The 24,469-nt window shown below is 41.7% G+C and overlaps 1 protein-coding gene across 8 annotated transcripts in view; it reads left to right on the forward strand.

Moving 5' to 3' along the window:
* Positions 1 to 9,713, forward strand: part of Esyt2 (extended synaptotagmin 2) — a 77,370-nt gene extending 67,657 nt beyond the window's left edge. For all 8 annotated transcript variants that reach the window (XM_074059866.1, XM_074059840.1, XM_020185212.2 and 5 more), the window contains 7 exons: positions 571 to 720; positions 1,477 to 1,853; positions 3,443 to 3,541; positions 4,466 to 4,597; positions 5,496 to 5,601; positions 6,635 to 6,684; positions 6,794 to 9,713. In XM_074059866.1, the coding sequence (XP_073915967.1) occupies positions 571 to 720; positions 1,477 to 1,853; positions 3,443 to 3,541; positions 4,466 to 4,597; positions 5,496 to 5,601; positions 6,635 to 6,684; positions 6,794 to 6,839 (960 nt within the window). In that variant the 3' untranslated portion in view covers positions 6,840 to 9,713. The remainder of the gene's footprint in view (positions 1 to 570; positions 721 to 1,476; positions 1,854 to 3,442; positions 3,542 to 4,465; positions 4,598 to 5,495; positions 5,602 to 6,634; positions 6,685 to 6,793) is intronic.
* Positions 9,714 to 24,469: the final 14,756 nt, after the last annotated feature.

A 24,469-nucleotide genomic window follows, 5' to 3' on the forward strand; every position in this document is an offset into this window, starting at 1 on the left:
CAAAACCACCATAAATAAGAGTCACCAGTAGACACTCCATGCATATCACTGTAGATGTGCATTCCATCATTTCCACAGGGTATGTAGACTGTAGCAACTCCTAACTCAGAGTTGCTCATAATAGATGCATAAAACCTGATAGTCTTTGTTGTGCTCATTATGATTTTGTAGTGGGAAATGACAGAGACATCTCACTTATGGCAATGGCTATCTTCCTGAAGAGGTTTCCTACCATGATCATTCATAAAAACACTACTTAAAGGAATATGACTTAAGCCAGGTGCCAATAGCTCAGGTCTATAATCATAGCTAAGATCTGGAAGATTGAGGTTCGAGGCCAGCCGGGCAAATAGTTCAGAGACCCCTATCACCAAAATAACCAGAGCAAAATGGATTGGAGGTATGGTTCAAGTGGTAGAACAGCTGTTTTGCAAGTGCGAAGCCCTGAGTTCATACACCCGTCACAGGGCTGAAGTGTTTTTAAAAGGCTAATTTATGGACCTTTCTGTGTTTTCTGAAGTTTCTGCACCTTTTCCTTGCAGCTCAGTATTTTCTCCCTGCAATTTGTAGGTTAAGGATGAGCAACATCAGTGCTCTCTGGGGAATGTGAAGGTCCCACTCAGTCAGCTGCTTACAAGTGATGACATGACCATAAACCAGCGGTTCCAGCTCAGCAACTCAGGTCCAAACAGCAGCTTGAAAATGAAGATCGCTCTCAGGGTACTATGCCATCTTTCATGGGATGCAGTAGTGGGAGGGAAGAAGAAGAAAGCAGCTGCTCACATTGCTGCCCCTAGTCCTAACTAGTGTGGCAGGTGGTGTGGGGGCACAGGGTAGACAATGTGATGGCCACAGGACACAGTGCTGGGAGCCAGCTGGAAGTGCTGTTTGCTGTAGCTTTGCTTCTTAAAAGCAGAGAAATCCTTAAACCATCTTAGCAGCCCCACAGTAGGGGGACTTGCTGGATACAGAACCTGCTCAGTGGGCCGTGCCCATCACCCCAAGATCCATAGTGGGAGGCACAGGCAGCATGACTGTCCTTTGTTGCTGCTCCACACCTGGTGTTTAGGGTCATCTTCCTGCAAACAGGGGACCCGGGTGCTCTTCCTTTACCTGAGGCTTCCTGTGTAAACCACCTTTGTAGAATGAGGGATTTTGTCTTCTGTCACGGGCATATGGCTTAGTGGGCTCCTGTGGTGAGAACATTGTCCCACAACAGTGGAGAAATATGTGCAAGTGGAAGAGACTAGAGGAAGGTTCATATGTGGTATTTTGACTATTTAAAGTGCTTTTTCTAAACTCTGAAACACAGTATGACTAGTCTTACCTATTCAGCTATTCAGCTAGTCTTATTCTAAGACTAGGTTGTTTTTGAGCCAAGTTTTAAAGAAATACTTGCAGATGAATGTGTCTAAAGTCACTCATGTATCAAGATGTTACTAGCATCACTTGTTTTAGATTTATTTCCACTTCTAGGTACTCCATCTTGAAATGCAAGAAAGACCTCCAGACCACCAACATTCAGCTCAAGTGAAACGACCCTCTGTTTCCAAAGAAGGGAGGAAAATGCCTGTCAAATCTCAGATATCTGCATCTGGTGGCAGCACTGGTGGCAGCAGTGTGACTCCATCCACACCAGTCATTGGGGGCCGTGATGAGCCTGGTGTGGAAGAGAAGGCCCAGCCCCCCGAGGCTAGCCCTCCAGGACAGCACGACTTGGGCAGGAGTTCCTCCAACCTCCTGGCCTCTCCGAGCCACGTCTCAGCCAAGGAGCCCACGCCCAGCATCGCCTCAGATATATCCCTCCCCATTGCCACCCAGGAGCTGCGGCAAAGGCTACGGCAGCTTGAAAAGTAACTAATGCTCACAGCATTGTAAATTAGTTTGCATCTACATCCCCACACCTAGGGCTGTTGTTAACACCATTGGAGTTCATGACCCCCATACCTAGGATTGTTAACATCATCGGAATTCACATCCCTCACACTGAGGGTTGTTAACACCATCTGAGTTCACACCCCCCACATCCCAGGGTTGTTAACAACTCAGAGTTCAATCCCATACACCCAGGGTTGTTGCCAATACCATTGGAGTTCACGTTCCCAGATACCACAGGGAGGGAGATAGCCTTTCGGTAGTAGAAGAATTTTGGATTGTGTTGCTGCTTTTCTCCATCTTTGACTTTCTAAATTAAACCTGTTGTTTTGTAGGGGCTTGCCATCTAAGATGAGGGATGATGGAGCAAGAGGTTTCACAGTAGAAAAGGCACAAGGCAGTTCTGTGAGCTCAATTTAGACCAGAGACAGACTAGAAGGGTCACCTGTGGAACCTTATGTGTGATGTGGGGTGTGGCAGAAGCTTGGCTTCTTGCTGCAGAAGAATAGGTCCGATCCTTTCATGGGTATCAGCATCCCATTAACACCATCTGATCCGTCTTTGCTTGTCTTTGGATGTTTGTAGGGTTTGTTTTGTTTGTTTTTGTGCTACTAGGGTTTGAACTCAGGGCTCTGTACATGCTAGGCATGTGTTGTACCCCTTGAGACATTCCCCCAGCCCTTTTTAGTTTAGTTATTTTTCAGGTAGAGCCTCAAGTTTTTGCCTAGGACTGGCTTCAGACTGTGATCCCCGTACCTATGCCTACCACATAGTTTGGGTGACAGGAGGTATTATGCCATCATGCCTGGTTTATTGGTTAAGATAGGATCTTGCTAATTTTTTGAACTGGCCTCAAACTATGATCCCCAAAATTCACTTCCCAAGTTGCTGGGATTACAAATGTGAACCACCACACCCAGCTTGATTTCTTATTTAAGTCCATGATTCATAGATGTGCTGATGGTTTTTTTGGATAAGGAAGAAATGGTCAGTTATCACACACTTCAGATGCTAACATTTCCTGTGGTAAAAGTTAATCAGCCTTTGAAACTGCTCTTCCTGTTGTCATCAGAGGTGTGCTGAGTTATAGGAGCACTAGTAAGAGAAATGGAGACAAAGGGAGAAACATGTTTCCTCCTTAGTGGCTGTGAAAGCAATAGGACAACAGCGTTTGCCCTGCCCCTGTTTTGGAGACATACTTGTTTTCTGCCATCAAACTTTTTCATGCATGGGCTGGGCATGTAGTTCAGTGGTAGAACACTTGCCAGTTGCACAAAGTGTGAGGCCAACACTGCCAAGCTAAGACCCTGGTATTGATTTTCCGTATCTCACTTCCACTTTAGACACACCTGAAAAACTTCCACTTTTGAGTAATTACTGAACTCTGTAGTATAATATGATCTAAACTCAACTATACCCCAAAGTTTCAAACTATTTTAAGTTCATGGGAAATTCAACTCCTTTTTGTGTAAATGAATTTAATTATCTTACTGTGTACACTGTGCCGACAAGCTACATCTCTTTGACAGTCAAGGGAAGGCTGGTGACCTCTGCTCTATTTCCCCAGTGGGACAACCCTGGGCCAGTCCCCCCTAGGCCAGATCCAGTTGACGATTCGCCACAGCTCCCAGAGGAACAAGCTCATCGTGGTTGTGCACTCCTGCCGGTGAGCCCCCCTGCCCCTGCTGATGGTTGTCTTTTATGTGATTTCATCTGTTTCAGTAGTAGTTTCAAATAGGATATAAAAGCCTGTTGGAAGCAGGGGAAAATGCAGCTGGTGACATTTAGAAATGATGATATGAGTGTAGAGCTCAGTTCAATATATAATTGCAGCACACCTTGTATATTCTTGCTACTAAGGTAACAGCCAAGAGAGGCAGGAGCAGCAGAGGCTGCAAACAGGCCTAATGACAGTCTGCCTGACTGGACTTCCGAGCCAATTCTCAACTGTGTCTGGCTTATAACCAGCCATCCTGGTAAAAGAACAGGGTCAGCTTCATGAAGGAGGGAGACCCTGCATAGGATCTGGATAGGTGGGGGTCAGTATCCCAGGCAGGCACTGAAGAGTGGACCAGTGTCCACTTAAGGTTATGCTGACAGAGGGCCTGAGTGGTCTCATGGGACCTCTCAGAGGCTGACTCACTTGACCAAAGGCTGGCTCCTATATTTTTTTGTCAGGATGACATAGCAGAAATGCTGAGGACAAATGTTAGACACAGATCAAGGACTTAGAAAGTCCCCCAAACTCTGAGCTCAAGAAGCAGAGACAGGGCTGGTGGAGTGGGTGGCTTAAGTGCTGCTTAGCAAGCCTGAGGCCCTGAGTTCAAACCTCAGTTAAAAAAAAAAAAAAGTCCAAAATAAAAAAGGAGTGGAGGCAAAAGTTGTCTCTGGCAAAGCCACTGAAAGGGAAGTTGAGAGAGACAGCAAGCAAATGGGAAGGCAAAGTCACACCACAGGATCTGGTGTCCCTTACTTTTTGTTCTTGGTGTTTAGGAATCATTAAGTCAAAACTGATAAGGTAAATTGAATGGGATGGTATCCTCATTTTACTACATTCTGACATCTAGTGTTCTCTGGTTTGTGTTTTGAGAAATCTCATTGCCTTCTCGGAAGACGGCTCTGACCCGTATGTTCGCATGTATTTATTACCGGACAAGAGGAGGTCAGGAAGGAGGAAAACACACGTGTCAAAGAAGACATTAAACCCCGTGTTCGATCAGAGGTATGTAGACTCCATTCAGCTGAGAAGAGGTTGCTTATTAAAGAGGCCTTTTGAGCTTCATGTGGAAGTGCCAAACATAGTTAACCTAGGTTATAAACACTGTACAGGGAGACCAGTAATGAGAAAAAGATCACGTTGTTGATGACTCTGAAGAGCTTTCACTTTGGTGCATAATGAGTATTAAACTTATGTGTTGTGAGTTAAAACTGAGAACTGAAAGATACGTATATTTTAAATTTATTTTGCAATAACAATGAGTTGGTAACATCTTAAAATGTAACTTTTGTGGAAAACATCTATTTTCTAAAACAGTCTTCTAACTTACTGAAAACACCATTACATCTTGCAGATCTCATGAGTGGTCTGGCTTAGTAGAAGCTAGCATTGGCTGGTGGGGCCAGTCTAATGGGGAGAGTTGCTTGAGTGGCGTCAGGAACCTCCAGGCATCCCCAGGTTGCCAGTGTGTGCAAATGATTTCTTATATCTTAGTCCCCGGGCAGCATGAAAGCTGCAAGTATTTTGGGAAGAGTGCTTGGCTCAGCTCCATCTCATCTGTAAGGGTGCTGCTCACTGACCATGTTTTCATCCCAGGAACTTTACTTAAACCAAAGGTCAGAAACTGAGCTGGGCATGGTAGTATATACCTGTAATTCCAGAACTGACGAGGCTGAAGCAGAAGGATTGTGAGTTCAAGGCCAGCCTGGGCTACCTAGCAAGACCTTGTCTCAAATAAACAAACAAAAAAACCCAAAGGGTCAGAATCTGGCAGGCGAGCAATAAGAGGAGAATCCAGTTTTGTAAGAAAAAGTAAACAATGTTTGGAACGATCTACTAAGCAGAAATGTCACTGCATTTGAATTATGGAGGAACTTCAGTAAGCTCTCTGCTCCCATTTCAGCTTTGATTTCAGTGTTTCACTCCCTGAGGTGCAGAGGAGAACACTGGACGTAGCAGTGAAGAACAGTGGCGGCTTCCTGTCCAAAGACAAAGGGCTTCTTGGCAAAGTAAGTTTTAAAAACCCTCTGTAAAAACCTTCAAGTGCATGTTTTAGACCATACCTGTGTAAATGGGTTAGTAGTTGTTTAAAAAATGATGCTGAGACATCAATTCCTTCTGAAGACATTTTAAGTTGGTTTTATTATTATGTGTTCATATGATTGGCTTATTAATCATATTAATGCCAGGAACTTCCAGTTGAAGAAAGGTCGATTTTAAAAATTTTGTTCAACACCAAAGAGCCCCTCCTCAACTAATCTCACAGTTCTTCCTCTCTTACATCATGGGCTTTGTCTTTCTGAATGTCTCTTAGTTTTTGTCCATCCTCACATTTAACTTTTGCATAAGATTATGTATTCTTTACTAGTGTATATAAGGGTCAGTTAGGAAAGAGAGTTTTTGGGGCTGTAGACACCATGTTGTCAGCAGCAGCAGCACAAATAACCTTAAAAGGTATGATGCCTTTGCCGGTCACACTTTCTCTTCACAAATACTTGAGAGGCAGTTTGAAGGAGGAAAGACTTTTTTTGGCTCACAGTTTCAGAGGTTCCAGTCCATAGTCACTTGGCTCTGTTGTTTCTGGGCCTTGGCAAGGCAGAGTGTTGTGGTAGGGAGCATGTGGCAGGGCAGAGGCATTCATATCATGGTGTCCAGGAAGCAGAGAGACAGGAAGGGGTCTAAGCAGGGTGCAGTAGACCCATAGCATTGCCATTAATGTCATATTGCTGACACCCACATAAATCTTCTGTACTAATGTATCATAATAACCTAAAAACTACTGATCCAAGAGATACTGGAGGATCTCTTGGATATAATCAACCTTGTAATCTATAGGTGAATCATAAGGGTAGAAAAAGTGAGAGCTTCAAGAAAAAAAGAAAGCTGGGGCATGGACCAAGTACAGTACAGTCTAGCAAGTGCGAGGCCCTGAGTTCAAACCCTAGAACTGACAAAAGAAATTGAGATAGAGAGAGAGAGAGGTTGTAGAGACGCTGCGAAAGATCTGAAAGGAATTACTTGGCCACTTTTTTTGACCCTCAGGTACTGGTTGCTCTTGCATCTGAAGAACTCGCCAAAGGCTGGACCCAGTGGTGAGTATCCCTATCCCAAGCTACGGGCTATCTCAGGGAAGCCCAGCCTGTGTCCAGGCCCACAGCCAAGCCTGATCCATGTCTATTGTACTCCTCTGTGCTTAATCAGGTATGACCTCACAGAAGATGGGACGAGGCCACAGGTGGTGACGTAGCCACGCTGGACGTGAGGCATCTTTCTCGGTGTATTTCCCCCTTGACTTGGAACACACTCTCTTGCAGATGTACCAATGCTATTTTTATAATCGCGTGTATTGAGTTATACATACCTTAATAATTTTATAAAACTGTTGGCATTTAAGGCATATTTGGCCAATATTACTGTTAAACTTTGATGTTGAGTTTCTTCTAGTGCTCTGCCAGGTACTGTGGTGTGCAGTGGGGTGGTACCGCGTTCCTGTGCCACATGGAACTCTGTCAGCTGCATCTGCTATGAAGCAACACCTGTACCTGCCTTACTCTTGTCCCACATCACTATGCCATGTATATAGACTCTATTTTTATAATCTCTACAAGCTGGTTTGGATGCAGAAGAACATGGATCAAGGAAATACATATTTTCTTCTAAAACTCATTAAATTCTTATGACAAATGAACATCTTCATCTTTGCAGCAAAAAGTTCTGTGACCTGTTTTATGGTGTGTCTTTTTAAAAGGGAAAATAGAGAGATTAAATATTAGTATGTTTCTGCCCACTATGAATGATAAAGGATTCAAGATATTAACATTTTACACATACAGTTATGTTATTAAGAAGTCAAGTGAAGGGCTTATAAGAATGTTACAGGACTGAGTCATATAAAATGCCAAAAGAATTTTCATGGTTCATAAGTCACAGTAAACTGCCCCAAAATTTCTTACATAAAAAGAAATGTCTTGATTATTTTTAGTTGCTCAATGTAACTGATTACAAGAGGCACACCTGTCAGGCACAGTGGTGCACACTGGGAGCTAAAACAGGAGAATCGCGAATTTGAGGCTGGCCTGGGCTAACATAAAAATACTGTCCCAAATAAAATCAAAAATAGATGCATAGTTTCATACGTTTCCCAAACCACAGGAAGAGACTTAAAATGTTGTCAGGTAAGCTGTTGTCCACATCAGTTGTGAGCTTGGTTGGCTTTCAAGTGCTCCAGCCCATGAAGACAGAGGTGCACGTTGGAGTTATAAGGCTGTGAAGCAGATCATGATGAGTGGGTCAGACATTGCACTCACAATGAACAGCCATCCACTTGCTGTCAGTTTGTTAACCTGGCTCAGCATCACAGAGGATACACACCTCAGAACTGGAGTTTGCTGACCTGCTGATGTGGGCTGCCACAGGACCAGGCATTATACCCAGCACCAACACAGTAGCTTCCTGAGTTTTCTCGTTTTATGCCAGGACACTTCTTAATATTGAGATATTGTTATGAAGTTTTTATTTTTGGATTCTTTTTAGATTATTGAAAGCATGTTTCATGTACTTAGCAGTGCCCCAAAACCTCTGTTGAGGTGAGGCTATATAACAGTGTTACAAGCTACGCATGTCTATAAACAAAGTATGCACATATGCAGAAAGATTTTTCAGTGTATATGTTAAAGCTGTAGGATGAAAAGGGCTTCCTTAGCCATGAAAACATCTAGGACTGTGTGTGCACACTCTGGAAATACAGCTTGGAGTCAACTGGAGATGTTCCTGGAACTAAACAACTGTGAGTAATAGCTCATGTAACCAAACATACCAAAGTGCCTCTGGTGGACGCTCATTGCCATTTTCACGTGCTCTGTCCAGCGGATTCAGTTTTGTCTCAGTTTGTGACTTAGACCTTGCACCATGGGTGTATTTGTAATGGAGTCTGCAGCTTCACAGCACATCACATATCATTGTAGGACCTGTGTGATCTCACTCTGCTGTCCGCCGACACTTTCCTCTCTTGTCTCTTTATAAATTATTTCTAATCAGCATAGGATTGGCTATTCTGGAAGGAAGTTATGAGTATGTCACACATATGACCATATACGCACATAAAACATTTAACTAGTATTTTAGTAGCAGGAGAAAAACAGTAATACCTTATTAAATCTAGTTACTTATCCATTGTATTAAGTTTTTTTTTTTAAGTATTTTTTTTAAAAATTAGGTCCGTGGAAGAGTTTCTGTCATGATCTATAAAGAAGAAGCACTCAATGAAATTTTATCATACCAGTAATTTTTACCAACATCCTAGACATGTGGGTTTTTGCACCCACATACTCAATTGTGTTCAATGTATATTTTACTTAATGTAATGTTCTAAGCACTTAGGGAAAATGGATGCAGTTAAGGATTTAAAGCCCAAAGGAAGCCAGTGAAGCAGCACAACTTGTTACCCTCTGCCACAGTGAGGTCCAGGAGCCATCTCCGTTGACCTTAAAAGGAAGAAGGACAGGGAAGATGTAGGGCACTAGGCACCTCCCAGCTGTGATTCTGTCTATGCTGTGTGGGAAGGTTGTGGATCACCCATCAAAGCCATGCTCAGCACTCCAGGATCCTGGTGACAGCAGGCACCATGAGTTCTCAAAATGTGACTTGTAGTTTTCAGTGATCAATTTACCTAGGAAAGGGGAACTTCACTTTTTCTTCTTTGAACCAAACCAATGGAGGGAGAATTAACTGAGTTGAATTTGAAGTGCAGCTCTGCTGGCTCGTACACGTGGGTTGCTTATCTTGTGCCTTAAAGTTTGAAAGCGTTTCCAAGCCTCAATTGAAAACAGAAGCAGCCTTGTTGCTGTGTTTACCACAGTTTATATTCTGCACTCCGAGAATCCTTTTACAGATAACCCTCATCAAGAGGCCAGCCCTTGTTAAGAATCTAAGGCCGACGAGATCAGCATAAAGAGCCATGGGCTTACTCTGGTTGCTGCGTCGACTCCAGTCCTGGCTGAACTACCCACTGCAGGGGGGGAACAGCAGAGAGTTTTTTAAATCAGAGGATGTCCTTTTTGCTTAACTAATTTTACATGATAGCGCATGTATTTATTCAATAAAACTTTTATGTTAGCTCATTTGTGATTTGTTTTTCCTTGGTCTTTTGAAATGAAATTTTTAGTGTTGGACCAGGTAGGTTGGAAAGCCAATATATTGTACCCTACATATTGCTGTTGTGAGTTCTTTCATTTTAGTCATTTGATACTGTGCCTCCTGTTCCCATCTTTGCTTGACTCCTCGCTGCTTAGCTTACTAACCTCTGGGTTATAAAAGCAGTGCTTCTGAAGAGTAATTGTAAGTAGGGAAAATAGACCCCAAATGTCTTTTATACCCAGAGCACTAAAAAGTCATGAACACTGAGGAAAATGGGAGGTATTCATACTTTTCAAATCCATTAGTGATGACTGGAATGGGTTTCAGTGGACACTCAGACCTTTTCTTGGCCTCTCCTTTTACATGTAAGTGTCTTCACTCAGTTGCTGAAATGACTTTCCTTGGTTTGTTTGTGGGTTTTTTTTTTTTCCCCAGTATTGGGGTTTGAACTCAGCCTACACCTTGAGCCACTCTACCAGCCCTTTTTTTGCTTTTTGTATTTTTTCTTTTTGATAGAGTCTCACAGTGTTGCCCAAGAATTCACTATGCAGCCCAAGATGAGCTTGAACTCATAACCTTCCTCCCTCAGCCTCCCAAGTACTGGGATTATCGGTGTACACCACCAGACCCAACTTCCTTTACCCTTATAATGTCTTTGCTTTCCTTTTTTTGTAAAAAACAAAAATGTGCTGGGGCTAGAACTCAGGGCCTCATTCATGCTGAGCAAGCACTCTCATCACTGGGCTATAGTTCCAGCCCTTTCTGTTCTGTTTTCCTTCCCCAGTGCTGTTTCTCAAGAGCATCTTTCACTGCCTTCTCTACCCAAACTCTTAGGTATTTGTGTAACACATGGTTCCTGTTCCTTTTTAAGTTTTATTTTGCATTCTTTTTTTATTTTTGGTGGGACTAGGTTTGTACTTGGGGCTTTGCAGTCACAAAGCAGGCACTCTACCACTTGAGCCATACCTCCAGATCACTTTTTTCTGGTTATTTTGGAGTTGGGAGTCTTAAAAACTATTTTCCTGGACTTACCTTGAACCGCAGTCCTCCCAATCTCATCCTCCCAAGTAGCTGGGATTACAGGCATCAGCCACTGGCACGTGGCATTCTTAATACCATTGTTGTTCCATGGTTTCCAAATGGAAACCATGCAGGTGCAGGTTATAGACATATAGATGCCAAGTCCACAAATCCTGACTTGAGACTATGCCCACTTCCACTGCTGTCTTGAGTCAAGGCCATGATTGTTCCTCCTACCATTGACTCCCAGCTTTCAGCATTTGCCCCTCTTCTCCTTTCCTCCATTCCTCACCAACACCTAGAGGGATCTTTTAAAAGCACAAATCTTAACCTGTCACTCTTACTGTTTTCATTACCCTTTCAAGAAAGACCAAGAGCATGATTGGCCCATCTGGCCCTGAAAATTTCTTAGCCACATTCTCTCCAGGTTCCCTCTCACTGAGCTTCAGCCTCTCCACATTCCTTCCATGACATCTTTCCCATGACACTGGCCTGCCTGACTTCCACTTCCCTTCTCTTTCCAGCTTAAAGCCAGTTTCTGCTGGTGTCTTTACCAACACACTCCAACTTTCAGTATTCGTGGTTCAAACTCTCTTGGCACGATGTTACTTTCATTCATTGAACTTGATAAAGTTACAGTTTAGTTTAATAACTATATAAAGGAGCTGGAGGCATGGCTCAAGTAGTAGAGTTCCTGCCTAGTAAGCATGAGGCCTTGAGTTCAAACCCCAGTAGTGCTCAAAAAAAGAAAAAATGTATTTAATGAGGAAGATAGTCACAAAATGTACAGATCCATGTCTTATATGCTCATGTTAATAGCTATTAGAAAATATAATGCAAAAAGAGTTACAATAGCCTTAGAACCATAGCAGCAGTGAAAACCAGCAGCCACCATAGGAAGAAGGATGGATTTATTGCTTTCCAAAAAGTCCCATCCCCAAGTAATTGTCACTACATGAACTGTCTGGATCCTGGGAAAACCCTCTTTCCAGAGTGTTTGATGTTAACATTAGAGCTGCCTGAGTCCTTGATACTACTTGATACTACTTGATAGAGGCTGACCAAAAAGGAAAATGTAGGGAATGAGACACCCATGGTGCTCTTGGAAAAGCTGGTATTCCTGGCAATCCAGAAAGATCCGGGGACTATGTGCATACCCAGGAGGGATCTGTAAGAGTGACTATCTTGGGTGCATTGAGGCTCTGTGCAGGCAAGAATTTAAGGCTAATGCAGAGCTGTAGACTGCACACCAGAATATTGAAAACGTGCTGTGTCATACACAGACTCAGTCAGCAAGGAGTGGGAGACCAATTGGCTCAAAATATTTAAAGGCACCTCTTTCCAATCAGCTGACCACATCAGTTCACCAAGCAAAGACTTCAAAGAACACAGCTGTACACAAAGCTATTCAAAGAAAGCAACAGTAAAGCCCATGGAAAGGAGGCAGGATTTCATTACAGAGCTAGCACACTATGTTGTGTAAAATATCCAATTTTAAATGCCCCTAAAAAAAATAAGACATAAAGAAATAGTGAAGTGTGTGCCACATGCAAAAGGGGAAAGAGTGGAAACCGTCCCTAAGGCTTAGGGCAGAAGACCTTAAATCGGCTATTGCAGTGTGTTCAAAGAAATGAAGGAAAGTGTCTAACAAACTAGAAGGATGTTCGAGAAGGCACCTCTGCAAAATAGAAAATAGCATTAAAGGAAAACCACTGCCAGGCTCTGATGGCTCACACCTGTAGTTCTGCCAATTTGGAAGGCTGAGATCAGGAAGATTGCGGTTAGAGGCCAATCCAGGCAAATAGATCGTGCAACCCCATTTCCAAAATAACCAGAGCAAAATGGACTGGAGGTGCAGCTCAAGCAACAGAGTGCAGCTTTGCAAGTGTGAAGCCCTGAGGTGAGTAGCTTCTGCACATGTCACCTCCACCATGACATTCTGCCTTACCTCAGGCCCAGAGTCGTTGGAGCTGGGGACTCCGGACTAAAATCTCTGAAACTGAGCCAAACAAATCCTTCCTCTCTTTAAGTGTTTTTCTCAGGTATTTGTTCATAGCAACACAGAAGTAACACATCCAATACGAGGAACCAAAAAAATACAGAATAAAGAGAATGAGCAGAGTGTCAATATGTACACCATGGGGGTTCCAGAAAAGGTGGGGAGAGGAGGAGTACCAGCAAAGGGAGGGAGGGAGGGAGAGAAGAAACTTTTTTTTTTTGGTGGTGATACTGGGGTTTCAACTCAGGGCCTCACGCTTGCAAGGCAGGCACTCTACCACTTGAGCACCACTGTCAGTCCTCTTCGCTTTATGTTCTTCTAATAGGGTCTTGCCTTTATTCCCAGGCCAGCCTAGATCATGATCCTCCTAATTATGCCTCCTGCATAGCTGGGATGACAGGCATGTACCACCATGCCCAGATAATTGGTTGACATGGTGTCTCACTGACTTTTGGCCCAGGCTGACCTCAAACTGTGATCCAATCTCTGCTTCCTGAGTGGCATGGATTACAGGTGTAAGTCACTGGGCCCATCTGAAAACAAGTTTTATGGAAAACTTCACACATTAAAGAAACTGAAGGAAAGCTAAGTAGTATAAGCTTGAAAAGAGCCATAAGTAGTATAAGCTTAAAAAGAGCCACATCTAGATACATTTTAATCAAACTGTTGAAAGTCAAAGACAGATAAAGCAGCTCTGGAAAGACTCCTCACATGCTTGTCAGTAGGACAGCTGATTCTTGTCAGGAACCAAAGAGACCAGAAAGAGAGGGATGGCAAATTCAAAGTGCTGAAAGAAAGACTGTCAGCCAGACTCTGTCTCCAGCAGCAACTGTCCAAAAATGGAGGTGAAATTAAGGCATTGTCAGTTTCTTTGTTTTGAGACAGTCTTACTGCGTACCCAGGCTGGCCTCAGACTCTTGATTCTCTTACCTCCACTTCCAGAGTGCTGGAATTACAGGTGTGCACTATCATGCCAAATGTCTCATTAAGAAAAATTTATTGCTAGACAACATGCCTTAGAAGAAATACTAAAGGAATAAATGTTGCTTTTTATCTTTGGATGTCTCTTTGACCTCTAAAAAGCCTCGTCTTTAGACATTCCCAGCTGTTCTGTGTTGTAGTATCTCTGAGTCTGGGAAACATTGAAGTCTAGTAGTATGGAGCTCAGTCCTAGAGTCAGACAGCTCATGTCCAAGCCCTACGTCTGGCCCATGTGGCTTGGGGCCATGGGTGCCCAGCAGCAAAGTAGGTACAGCCATCATGCTTATCCAAAAGTGCAAAGCAAGTGCTGAGGCAAAGTGAGACTGTGCCTGCTGGGTGGGACCTGGCACAGCTTGGGTGATTCTGAGCCATTTTGCTGCCAGTCTCCACCCACCCTTGCACTGGGATGTGCTATCCTCTCTTCCTGTTCCACCAGACCTTCACCAGCACATCCTTCCCCACACCCTAGCTCACCTGCATGTAGCACTAAGAACAGGTCCTCAGCTCCCTTTCTTGAGGTCACACATCTGCTGCTTGTGTGTTCCTGAAAGGGTGACTTGTAGCAAGGCCACACCTGGCCTCCTTTATTCACAGTGCAATGAGGCAGTCCAGTTTATTATTATTATTATTATTATTATTCATTGTGTGTAAAGTACACATAGAAATCCTAACTTTCCTTCCTTGATCTTTTGTCACAAGCTAAGCACCCTGTGTAACCCACACCTAGCAGAAGTAAGGGGACCCCAGCATCCAGGTTGCCTGTCCTCCCACCCTAACGACTATCCCTGCAGACTAGTAGTGTCCTCATCTTTTGAGCTGTACACAAATAGAATCACACAAAGGGTTCTCATCCATGTCTGGCATCTTTGTTCAACATTGTTTTTGGGAGACAGTGTAGTGTCTTTTAACAAGATTTGCAAAAGCAAAACATAAAGGACTTACCCTTGGTATCAGAAGTGGCCACATTTAGACCCCAGAGGCTCAAATCAGACCAGTCATCCCCACACCACACACAGATCCACAAATGCATCCTAACCTGTAGGAAGGAAGGACTCCTTTCCCAAAGAGACTTGCCTCCTTCCCAGACTTTCTGCCCTGATTTTCTTTACCAGAGTCACCTCCAGCTGAGGCAGAACTTGAGATCACTGCAGGAGAAGCCAGCAGTGCCAGCTCCAATACGCACAACTTGGCAACTGGTCATGTAGTGGACAGCTCCTTCTGCTCTGAGGAATGCTACTGAGGACCCCACAGGCTGGGCCAGTCACACCATAGCAATGCCAAGGCAGTTTGTTCAGGAAGGCTTCCTGCAGTGCATGATGAAGGTAACAGCCTTTGTGAATCATAGGGTCAGACAACAGGCTCTTCTCAGTCCGTCACACAGTGTGCACAGCACACAATTACACACAACACACTAAATATGTGACACAACATACACTCAACCCACACAGTATATACATGACTCAATATGCAACATACACATTACACAAAGACCCTACTCAGAAAGACACAGCATATAACGTGTGCTTAACACCTGGCACAGTATACACAGCATACAACACATTACAGTCATACTAATGCAATACACAACACATGTACATGGAATACACACTTTGTGCTCCACACATACATAGACACAACACAGTTCTTATGGTATATGTACAATACATACAAAATATGTAACACTATACACACAATGCACAATACATAATAGAACACACAACTCAGACTACATACAACAGAGAACACAAAGATATGCAATTTACACACAATTTGATGTCACATCCAGACCACCACACACTACTTACTCAACAACACATATGGATAATACACAACACAGAGAACACAATATACACAAAATCACATGTGTTCAGCCGACAGCACACAGTAAACAACACACACACACACACCTTTGGTAAAAAGGGAAGTCTTTTGTTCAGAGTTACTTCACAGCATCAGGTTACCCATAAAGATATTTATTTACTAGGAGTGAATATGACAGCCCACAGCACAGGCGAGGCCTGCCAAGCTTGAATTCTAGACTCAAAAATAAAGGTAGAGCTATTTATGGTGGTTTTTCTCATTAAGAAAAAAAAAGGTATGAGCTGGGTGTCCATTGCTCACACCTGTAATCCTAGCTACTTGTGACCAGGAGGATCATGATTCAAGACCAGCCCAGGCAAATGGTTCATGAGACCCCATCTCCAGAATAACCAGAGCAAAGTGGATTGGTGTGGCTCAAGTGGTAGAGTGCCTGCTTTGCAAGTGTGAAGCCCTGAGTTCAAACCCTGGTCCCACCTACCCCCCCCAAAAAAAGTGTGCTCCATATTTGGCACTCTGCTCTCTTTGGTGACCCTGCCTCAGTATCGCTTCTCTTTTGTTGAATTCTCCTTAACTTTTCTAACAAACACTTGACATCAAATAACCTGTTCATTTTGCCCAAGATTCTCTTGTTCTCCACTGGTTTAGCAAGCTGCTTCACCCTCAGTTGAGGGGCTAGGATTCTTATTTATGAATATTTTAACTTGAATAAAACACCATGAGCCTCTTGAATCATTTATTATAATTCTTCCAAAAACTTACCTGGAGATAGTCACTGAAAACATCTCATCATTGAACTCTAAATATGCAGATGCCCTAAATACTAGCAATGTCTACTGACAGAATACATCTTTTAGGAAGGACAGAATTGTAAAGTCTTCATTCTTTTCTTCTTTTCTTGATTTAACATTTTAATGGGTTTCATTATGACATTTTCAAACATTTATATAATGTACTTCCCCTCTCTTTTGCCTCATCCCTCTTCTGGTTCCCTTCCTCTTCCCAAATAACCTGCCTTCTACTTTCATATTTTTTATACTTTTTTGGGTGTTACTGGTAAAAAAAGATGAATATGAGAATCACAAGTTGGAGGGCAGCCTGGGTTACAATTTGGGCTTGGTGTGTGGCTGAAGTAGTAGAGCACTTGCCTAGCAAGTGCAAAATTCTGGGCTCAATCCCCAGTACCACACACACACACACACACACACACACACACACACACAATTGTAGACCAATTTCACTGATGAACTTATATGCAAAGTTTCTCAATAAAATACTTGCAAACTGAACAGCAGAAAACATCATGCACCATAATCAAGTTGTTCCCATTCCAGAGATGCAAGAACAGTCACATATGTGCAAATCATTAAGCATAATCGAGCACATGAATAGAATCAGGGCAAAAAATCACTTCTTATCATAATAGATGCAGAAAAAAAACCTTTAACAAAATGCAACATTCCTTCATGATAAAACCCCAGAAGAAAATAGGAATGGAAATGACATACCTTAATGTAATAAAGGCGGTACATGACAAACCTATAGCCAACATTACACTAAATGGGGAAAAACAAATCATTTCCTCTAAAATCAGGAATAAGACAAGGGTATCCACACTCTCCACTCATCAAATATAGTATTTGATTTCTTAGAACAATAAGTCAAGAAAAAGAAATAAAAGGAATTCAAATAGGGAAGGAAGAAATGAAAATATCCCTGTTTGTATAATTGAATGACCCACAGGACTCCCGTGAAAAAATTCTTACATTTTACCAAGATTGCATGACACAAAATCAACATAGAAAAATCAGTAGCTTTTTAAAATATGCCAATAATGAACATGCTGAGAAAGAAATCAGGAAAATAATTCCGTTCATAATAGCCGATAAACTAATACCTAGTAAGGAGGTGGATGACCTCTACAATAAAAGTATAAAACACTGATGAAAGAAACTGAAGAAGACCCCAAAAGATGGAAAGATCTTCTGTGTTCATGTATTGACGGATTCAACACTATTAAAATGACTGTATATTGAAAGCAGAGACAGAGTCAATGCAGTCCTCATCAAAATTCCAATAATACTTCACAGAAACAGAAAGGTCAATCCTAAATTTCATATGGAAGTACAAAAGACCTGAGTAGCCAAAGCAATCCTGAGCAAAAACAGCAACACTAGAGGTGTCACAATACTTGAGGTCAAACTATACAACACAGCCGTAGTAACAAAAACAGCATGGTACTGGCACAAAAAAAGACATGTAGACCAATGGAATAGAATAGAATAGAAGACCCACAAATAAGTCCACAGATTCACAGCCAGCTGATTTTTGATAAAGAGATCTCGTCAACAAATGGTGCTGGGAAAACTGGATATCCACATGTGGAAGACTGAAACTAGATCACAATCTCTCACCTTGTACAAATATGAATTCAAAGTGGATTAAAGACCTTAATGTAAGACTTGAAACTTTGAAACTACTATAGAAAAACATAGGGAAAATGTCAGCCTAGGCAAAAAGACCCTACCAAGACCCAATCTCTACCAACAAGGTTGGCATGGTGGAGTACACCTGTGATCTCAGATACATAGGAGGCCTTAGGTAGGAGGATTATGGTCTGAGGCCAGCTCCAGGCAAAAATGCAGGACCCTACTGTAAAATACCTATAGCAAAATGGCTGGGGATGTGGTTCAAATGGTACAGCACTTGCCTAACAAGTGTGAGGCCCGGAGTTCAAACCTTAGTACTGTGGAGGAGGAGGGAAGGGGAGATAAATGGAATTTTGTCCTTTGAAGGTAAATGGATGGAACTGGAGATCATCATGTCAAATGAAATAAGCCAGAGTCAAAAAGAAAATGACCACATTTTCTATCATATGCAGAATCTATTTTTTATTTAAAGAGAAGGACATGACACCTGCCTAGCAAGCCCAAGGCCCTGAATTCAACCCCCAGTAATACCAAAAAAAGAAGAAAAGAAACAAAAAAATAAAAGTTTTTTTCAAAAATAAAGAGGACAGGAACATAAATGGCGGAATATGATCATAAAAGGAGGTGGAGGGGGAAATGAAAGGGTGAGAAAATATGATCAATGTTATATTTGTATATATACATATAGAAATATATGTATATAAAACATATGTATGAAAAGGTCACAATGAGACCAATATAAAACTTTGTAATAAAGGTTTAAAAAGGGTGGATGGAGGGAAGGGGATATAAAACAGTAATACAGGGGCAAATATCATCTAAGTACATTATGTGCATGTATAGAAATATCACAATGAAACCCCTCACTTTGTATAATTAATATGCACGAGTTTTAAATGTTTATCTTTCTTTTCTTTTTCTTTTTTTTTTGGTGGTACTGGTGTTTGAATACAGGACTTGCAAAGCAGGCATTCTACCACTTAGGCCACATCTCCAACCATGTTTTTTTTTTTTTATAGTTTCTTTAGTTTCTCTTGCTATTTAATTCTAGTTTTATTGCATTATGAGCTGATAAGATACAAGAAATTATTTCATTATGTTTGTATTTGCTAAGACTGGCTTTGTGGCCTAAAATGTCATATATGTCAGAGAAAGTTCCATGGGCTGTTTCAAAGAATGTGAATTCTGTGGCTGTTGCATGGAATATTCTGTAGAGTCTGTTAGGCCAATTTTATGTATTGGCACAGCTTAACTCTAAAATTTCCTTGTTGACTTTTTGTGTATGTATTGATGACAGTAGAGTGCTGAAGTCACCAACTTCTACTGTACCTCATTCTATATGTCCCTTTATGTCCTGTAGCATTTGCTTTATGAGATTGGGATGCACAATGATCCATGCATATATATTTACAATGTTGTATCTTCCTGAAGGATTATTCTCTTTAGTAACAAACAGTGATCTTTACCCCTTCTGACTGATTTTGACTTGAAGTTGCTTTGTCAGATGTGAGTATAGCTACTCCTGCTTGCTTTTGTATTCTATTTGCTTGGAATATCGTTTTTCCTTTTTTTTTTTTTGACTTTCTGTCTACATGTCTTTGTCATGAGGTGAGTTTCTTGTAAACAGAAAATAGTTGGATCTTTTTTTCATCCATTCAGCCAGTCTGTGTGTTTTAATAGGAGAAGTATGACAACTTACATTTATTACTATTAAAATGTATGTACTCATTTCTTCTTGCTTCATCTTAGAGGTTTGCTGGTTTCCTGAGTTGATAATGTTTGATGCTTTCCTACTTCTCATTTGTGTATTCACCTAGTGAAATTTATTCTTCAAATGCCTGTGTAAATATCTTCCTCTTCTGTGTGTAGTATTCCTGTAAGTATCTTTTGCAATGCTGGCTTAGTTTTCATGAATTGCTTTAGTTTATGCTTATCATGGAAGGTCTTTATTTCTCCTTTGATTTCAAAGGATAATTTTCCTGGATATAGTAGACTTATTTGGCAATTATTTTGTTTCAGAGCTTGCAACACCTTCGCCCATGCTCTCCTAGCCTTTAGGGTTTCTGCTAATAGATCTGCTTCATTATTCCTGTGATTCTTGGTGATTCTCTCTTGCTGCTTTCAATATTTTTGGTGTGCAGCCTTGGCGTTTTTAACCATAATGTGACATAGACAGTTTTTTTCTGGTCATGTCTATTTGGGGTTCTAAATGTGTCACATAGTTGGATGTCCATTTCTTTCCCTAGATTTGGGGGATTTTCTGCTATAAATTCATTCAATAAGCTTTCTGTGTCTTTATTCTGTAAATCGGTCCCATTTTTACAGTACAGATTTACAGGTTTGGTCTCTTAATCATGTCCCAGAGTTCTTGGATGTTGTGGTCATGACTTTTTTTCTTCATTGCTATCCAAATGTACTAATTTCCCAACCTTGTCTTCATTCCCTCGTCTTCATTCCCTCATACTCTTTCTTCTGTCTGGTCTAGTCTATTGGTGATACTCTCCAGGGAGTGTTTTATTTGGTGTTTTGAGCTTTTCATTTCTAAGATTTCCATTTTTTGTTTTCAGAATCAGTCTTTGCTGAATTTTTCATCTAAGTTATTGATTTTCTATCAAGTTGTTGACTTTCTCATCCAGGTTTTGAACTGACTTTTTAAAAAAATGTATTTATTAACATATAGTAATTATACAGGTATACATTGTGACATTTACATATGTGCTTGCAATGTATCTTAATTAGATTCACCCCCCTCATCATTCTCCCTCATCCTTCCCCTCATCTTAGAACAATTTCAACAGGTTTCACTGTTCTGTTTTCATACATATACAAAGTACATGCACCATATCCACCCTCTTCAGTCTCTCCATTTACCTTCCCCCCTCCCAGTGGTACTCACTCCCAGACAAGACCTGTTTTACCTTCCTGTCCTTCATTTTTTGAGTGTATATTCATTGTTCTAGGGGGGGTTCACCTTGGTATTTCACACATATGAATATCCTACTGAATTGACCTCTTTACTTCATTCATCTGTTTATTTGAATTCTCTTGAGGTCACTGATCATTTTTAAAATTAGACTTTAAATTCTTTGGCATTTAACCATTTTAGTATCTTTGGATTCAGTTATTAAAGAGTTGTGAACTTTTGGAGGAGTCATATTACCTTGCTTTTTCACATATCTTTTGTTTCTGAGTTGGGATTTACACATTTTGGGGATGTGTCTTTCTTCCAGTTTTACTTGGGGGTCTTCTCTTGAGGGCTCAATCCCCAGTACCACTCAAGAGAAAACAAGTCACCATAACAGCAGCATCATTGTTTAGGCTGGTGCTGCATGTGGGCTGAGGCCAGGTTGGTCAAGGGTCAGTTGTCAGCTTCAGGGCTGCATTAACTTTAGAACGTCCCCTCTTTGCCTATCTGGAGCTACTGCTGGCCCAGTGAGCTTTGTGCCAGGCCAGGGAGGTTCCTATTTATTCTAGAGACTCATAGTTTTTGCACAGTTGTGTGGGGAGAGCAGCAAATGTCCAAGCCTAGGGATGTCCCCCAAGTGCATTGGAGTGTGTAGGAAGTAAACAGAGCCTTGAGATTTGCACTGGGGAGAGGAGTTGAGGGGACCCAGGTTCTGCCTGTAGTCTTAGCAGCTTGAAGTCCTGCCCAGCAACAAACCATATGTCACAGGAGGCAGCTCTGGAGTGGAGTCTACTGGCCACAGGTTCAGACCATTAATCTCTGAAGTGGTCCACAGGTGATATGGCTCACTCCCCCACCAAAGAAAGTGGGCCCCAATCACAGAAACCTTCACAGCCCGAGCTCCCTGCTCCTTGAACTTCTCAGTGGTCCATGTCCATGACTGCTTCTTGTGGCTGTCTCCCACCTGGACACTGAGGCATAGTGTCCCTCAGATCTCTGATTTGCCATTGTCCCTTGTTTTCACATCCAAAGTATCTCAGTCTCAACCAATAGACCTCTTCAAGATATGGGGAGTGACAAAATGTATTTCTTCTCCAATACTGGCCTGCCACACAGGAGAAATCACTGTCATGCCAAATCCCCACAGTAGATTTAAGGTTTGCGAGAACTGGGGGTTTCTCCTATGGCCAAGACCACCAGTCTGTGGTCAGCATGGCTGCCTGGATCAGCTTATGGCTGCAGCTTTGGTTTCTCCTCCCCTTGGGAGCCAGGGTTAGAGCTGTGGGCTGTTTCCTACATTTCTCTGCACCACCTTCCTGTTTCTCTGTGCCCTTCATCTGCCTGCTGCCTCTTCCCTTTTTCTATTCAGGATAGAGTCTGTCCTTTATTACCCTGAGCCTTCTCATTCAGAATGGCACAGAGGAAGCTTTGAATCTGCCATCTTACCACAGAGGCCCTCTTTTCATTCTTTCTGAAGTATAGGAGATAACTCTGGAGTACTTTTTGCTTTGCACTCAGATATTCTCTTGATTTAAGCATGTAAACCTGTGAAGCACCTCAAAGAATTTCCAAAAATATAACCTATGAGTCCAAAATACTTTTTAATGTTCTCCATCTCCTCAGCAACCTTTAAACCATGCACCTGTAAGCCAGTGGTGCATACCTATAATCCCAGCACTAAGGAGGCTGAGGAAGGAGGATTGTGAATTCAAGGCCACCATATTCACTATGTTGCCTGGGCTACATAGTGAGACCCTGTCTCAAAAAAAAAATGTACCTGCTGTGTACATATCAGTATGTATGGAAGTGAAGAAGTCTCTGTCTTCTCTCTCGTAGCCTTCAAGATTCAAATATTTATGCATCATATGTGCGTCTTGGGTGTGTGTGAGTGTACATATGCAAGAGTGGTTAAGTGTGTGCATCCATCTCTGTAAGTGCACTGTGTGTGCTTGTGGGTGCATGTGTGTCATGTGCGTACATTTGCGAGTGTGTGCATGTTGAACTTTTTCAAGCCAGTTGTTCTCAAACTTAGCCCCTAACATATAGGCTGAGGCAAAGCATAGAACACGTGATCCTCAGAGTTTTGCATGTTTCCTTTGTTCCATCTCTGATCATGATTATCTTTTTCTTGGGGAAACATGCATGCAAATGTTCTGAGCCTAATGTCTTTTGAGCAGGGAGATTTTGAGCACCCATTCTTTTAAAAATTTTTGTATTTGCTTATTTGTGTTTTCCATCTCTTATCAAGTGAATTTTGACTCAAGTGGTAGAGTGCCTGCCTAGCAAGCATGAGGCCCTGAGTTCAAACCCTAGTACCACCAAAAACATAAATAAAAACAGAATGGTCAAATGAATTTTGAAAAGAATTATAAAATTTTAAGTTTTCAATTTATCAAAAAATATCTCCATTGTATTTGTAGTTACATCTCCTGTTAATTTCTTATTAGTGTCTAGTAATATCTTCTATTTTTCTTTTCTTTTTATCTTTTTTTAGACACGGTCTCACTATTTTGCCTAGGCTAGCCTTGAACTTGTGATGCTCCTGCATCAGCCTCCTGGTTGCTGGTATTACAGGAAAGCACACTGTACCCAGCTTGTTTTACTCTCTTTTTTCTTGATTATACTAGCTATAAGTTGATGTATTTTACTAGTTTTGTAAGGACTTTACAAAACTCATCTCCTGAGTTTTAAGTACTTTCACTGTTGTCTAGACTTAATTGTGTCATGATTTCTTTTGGAACTACCTGAACTCCATGAATTACTTTGGAGCAAATTTTAAAGTTTAAAACTGGGATTTTCCTCTAACTTCTCAGTGTCCTCTCCATGGTACTGATTGTTGGAGGAAAGACTGAGCTTTTCTTTGTGACAGTTTGTGGTCAGTTTTGTAGTTATCAAAAGTTTTGTAATCATCCACTTTATTCTCCACAAGTTTTCATACATGTGAGAGTATAAATGTCTTAAGTGTTATTTTGGGGCAGTTTTGAGTCCACAGCAAAATTGGGAGGAAGGTACAGAGACTTTCTGTGTGTACTTTCCCCCACATAAATGCATAGTCCCCACATCACCACCTGGTGGGGCATGGCACCTATGTTTCAAGGATTGGCCCTCCATCACACATTACTGTCACCTAGAGTCCACGTTTTCATTAGTGTTTGCCCTTGGATCTGCATATGCTTGGTGTTTGGAGAGATATACAATGGTGTGTGCCTTCCATTGCAGTACACACAGAATTGTTTCACCACCCCCCCAAATTCTCTATGCTCTACATATTTTTCCCTTCCTACCCTCAACCCCTCACAGCTACTGAGCTTTCTACTGTCTCCATAGGTTTGCCTTTTCCAGAAGGTCATACAGACCAGCCTCTTTCACCTAAAAATGCATGTAAAGTTTCTCTATGTCTTTTCATAGCATTTTCAGTACTGAATAATATTCCATCTTCTGAATATATTGGTTTATCCACTCACTTACTTAAGGGTGTGTTGGTTGCCTCTAAGTCTGGGCAATTGTGAAAAAAAAACCTGCTATAAACATTTGAATGCAGGTTATTGTGCAGACATATTTTCAATTCTTTTGGGTAAATACCAGAAGAT

The sequence above is a fragment of the Castor canadensis genome, chromosome 2, assembly GCF_047511655.1.
Source record: "Castor canadensis chromosome 2, mCasCan1.hap1v2, whole genome shotgun sequence".
NCBI classification, from domain to species: domain Eukaryota; kingdom Metazoa; phylum Chordata; class Mammalia; order Rodentia; family Castoridae; genus Castor; species Castor canadensis.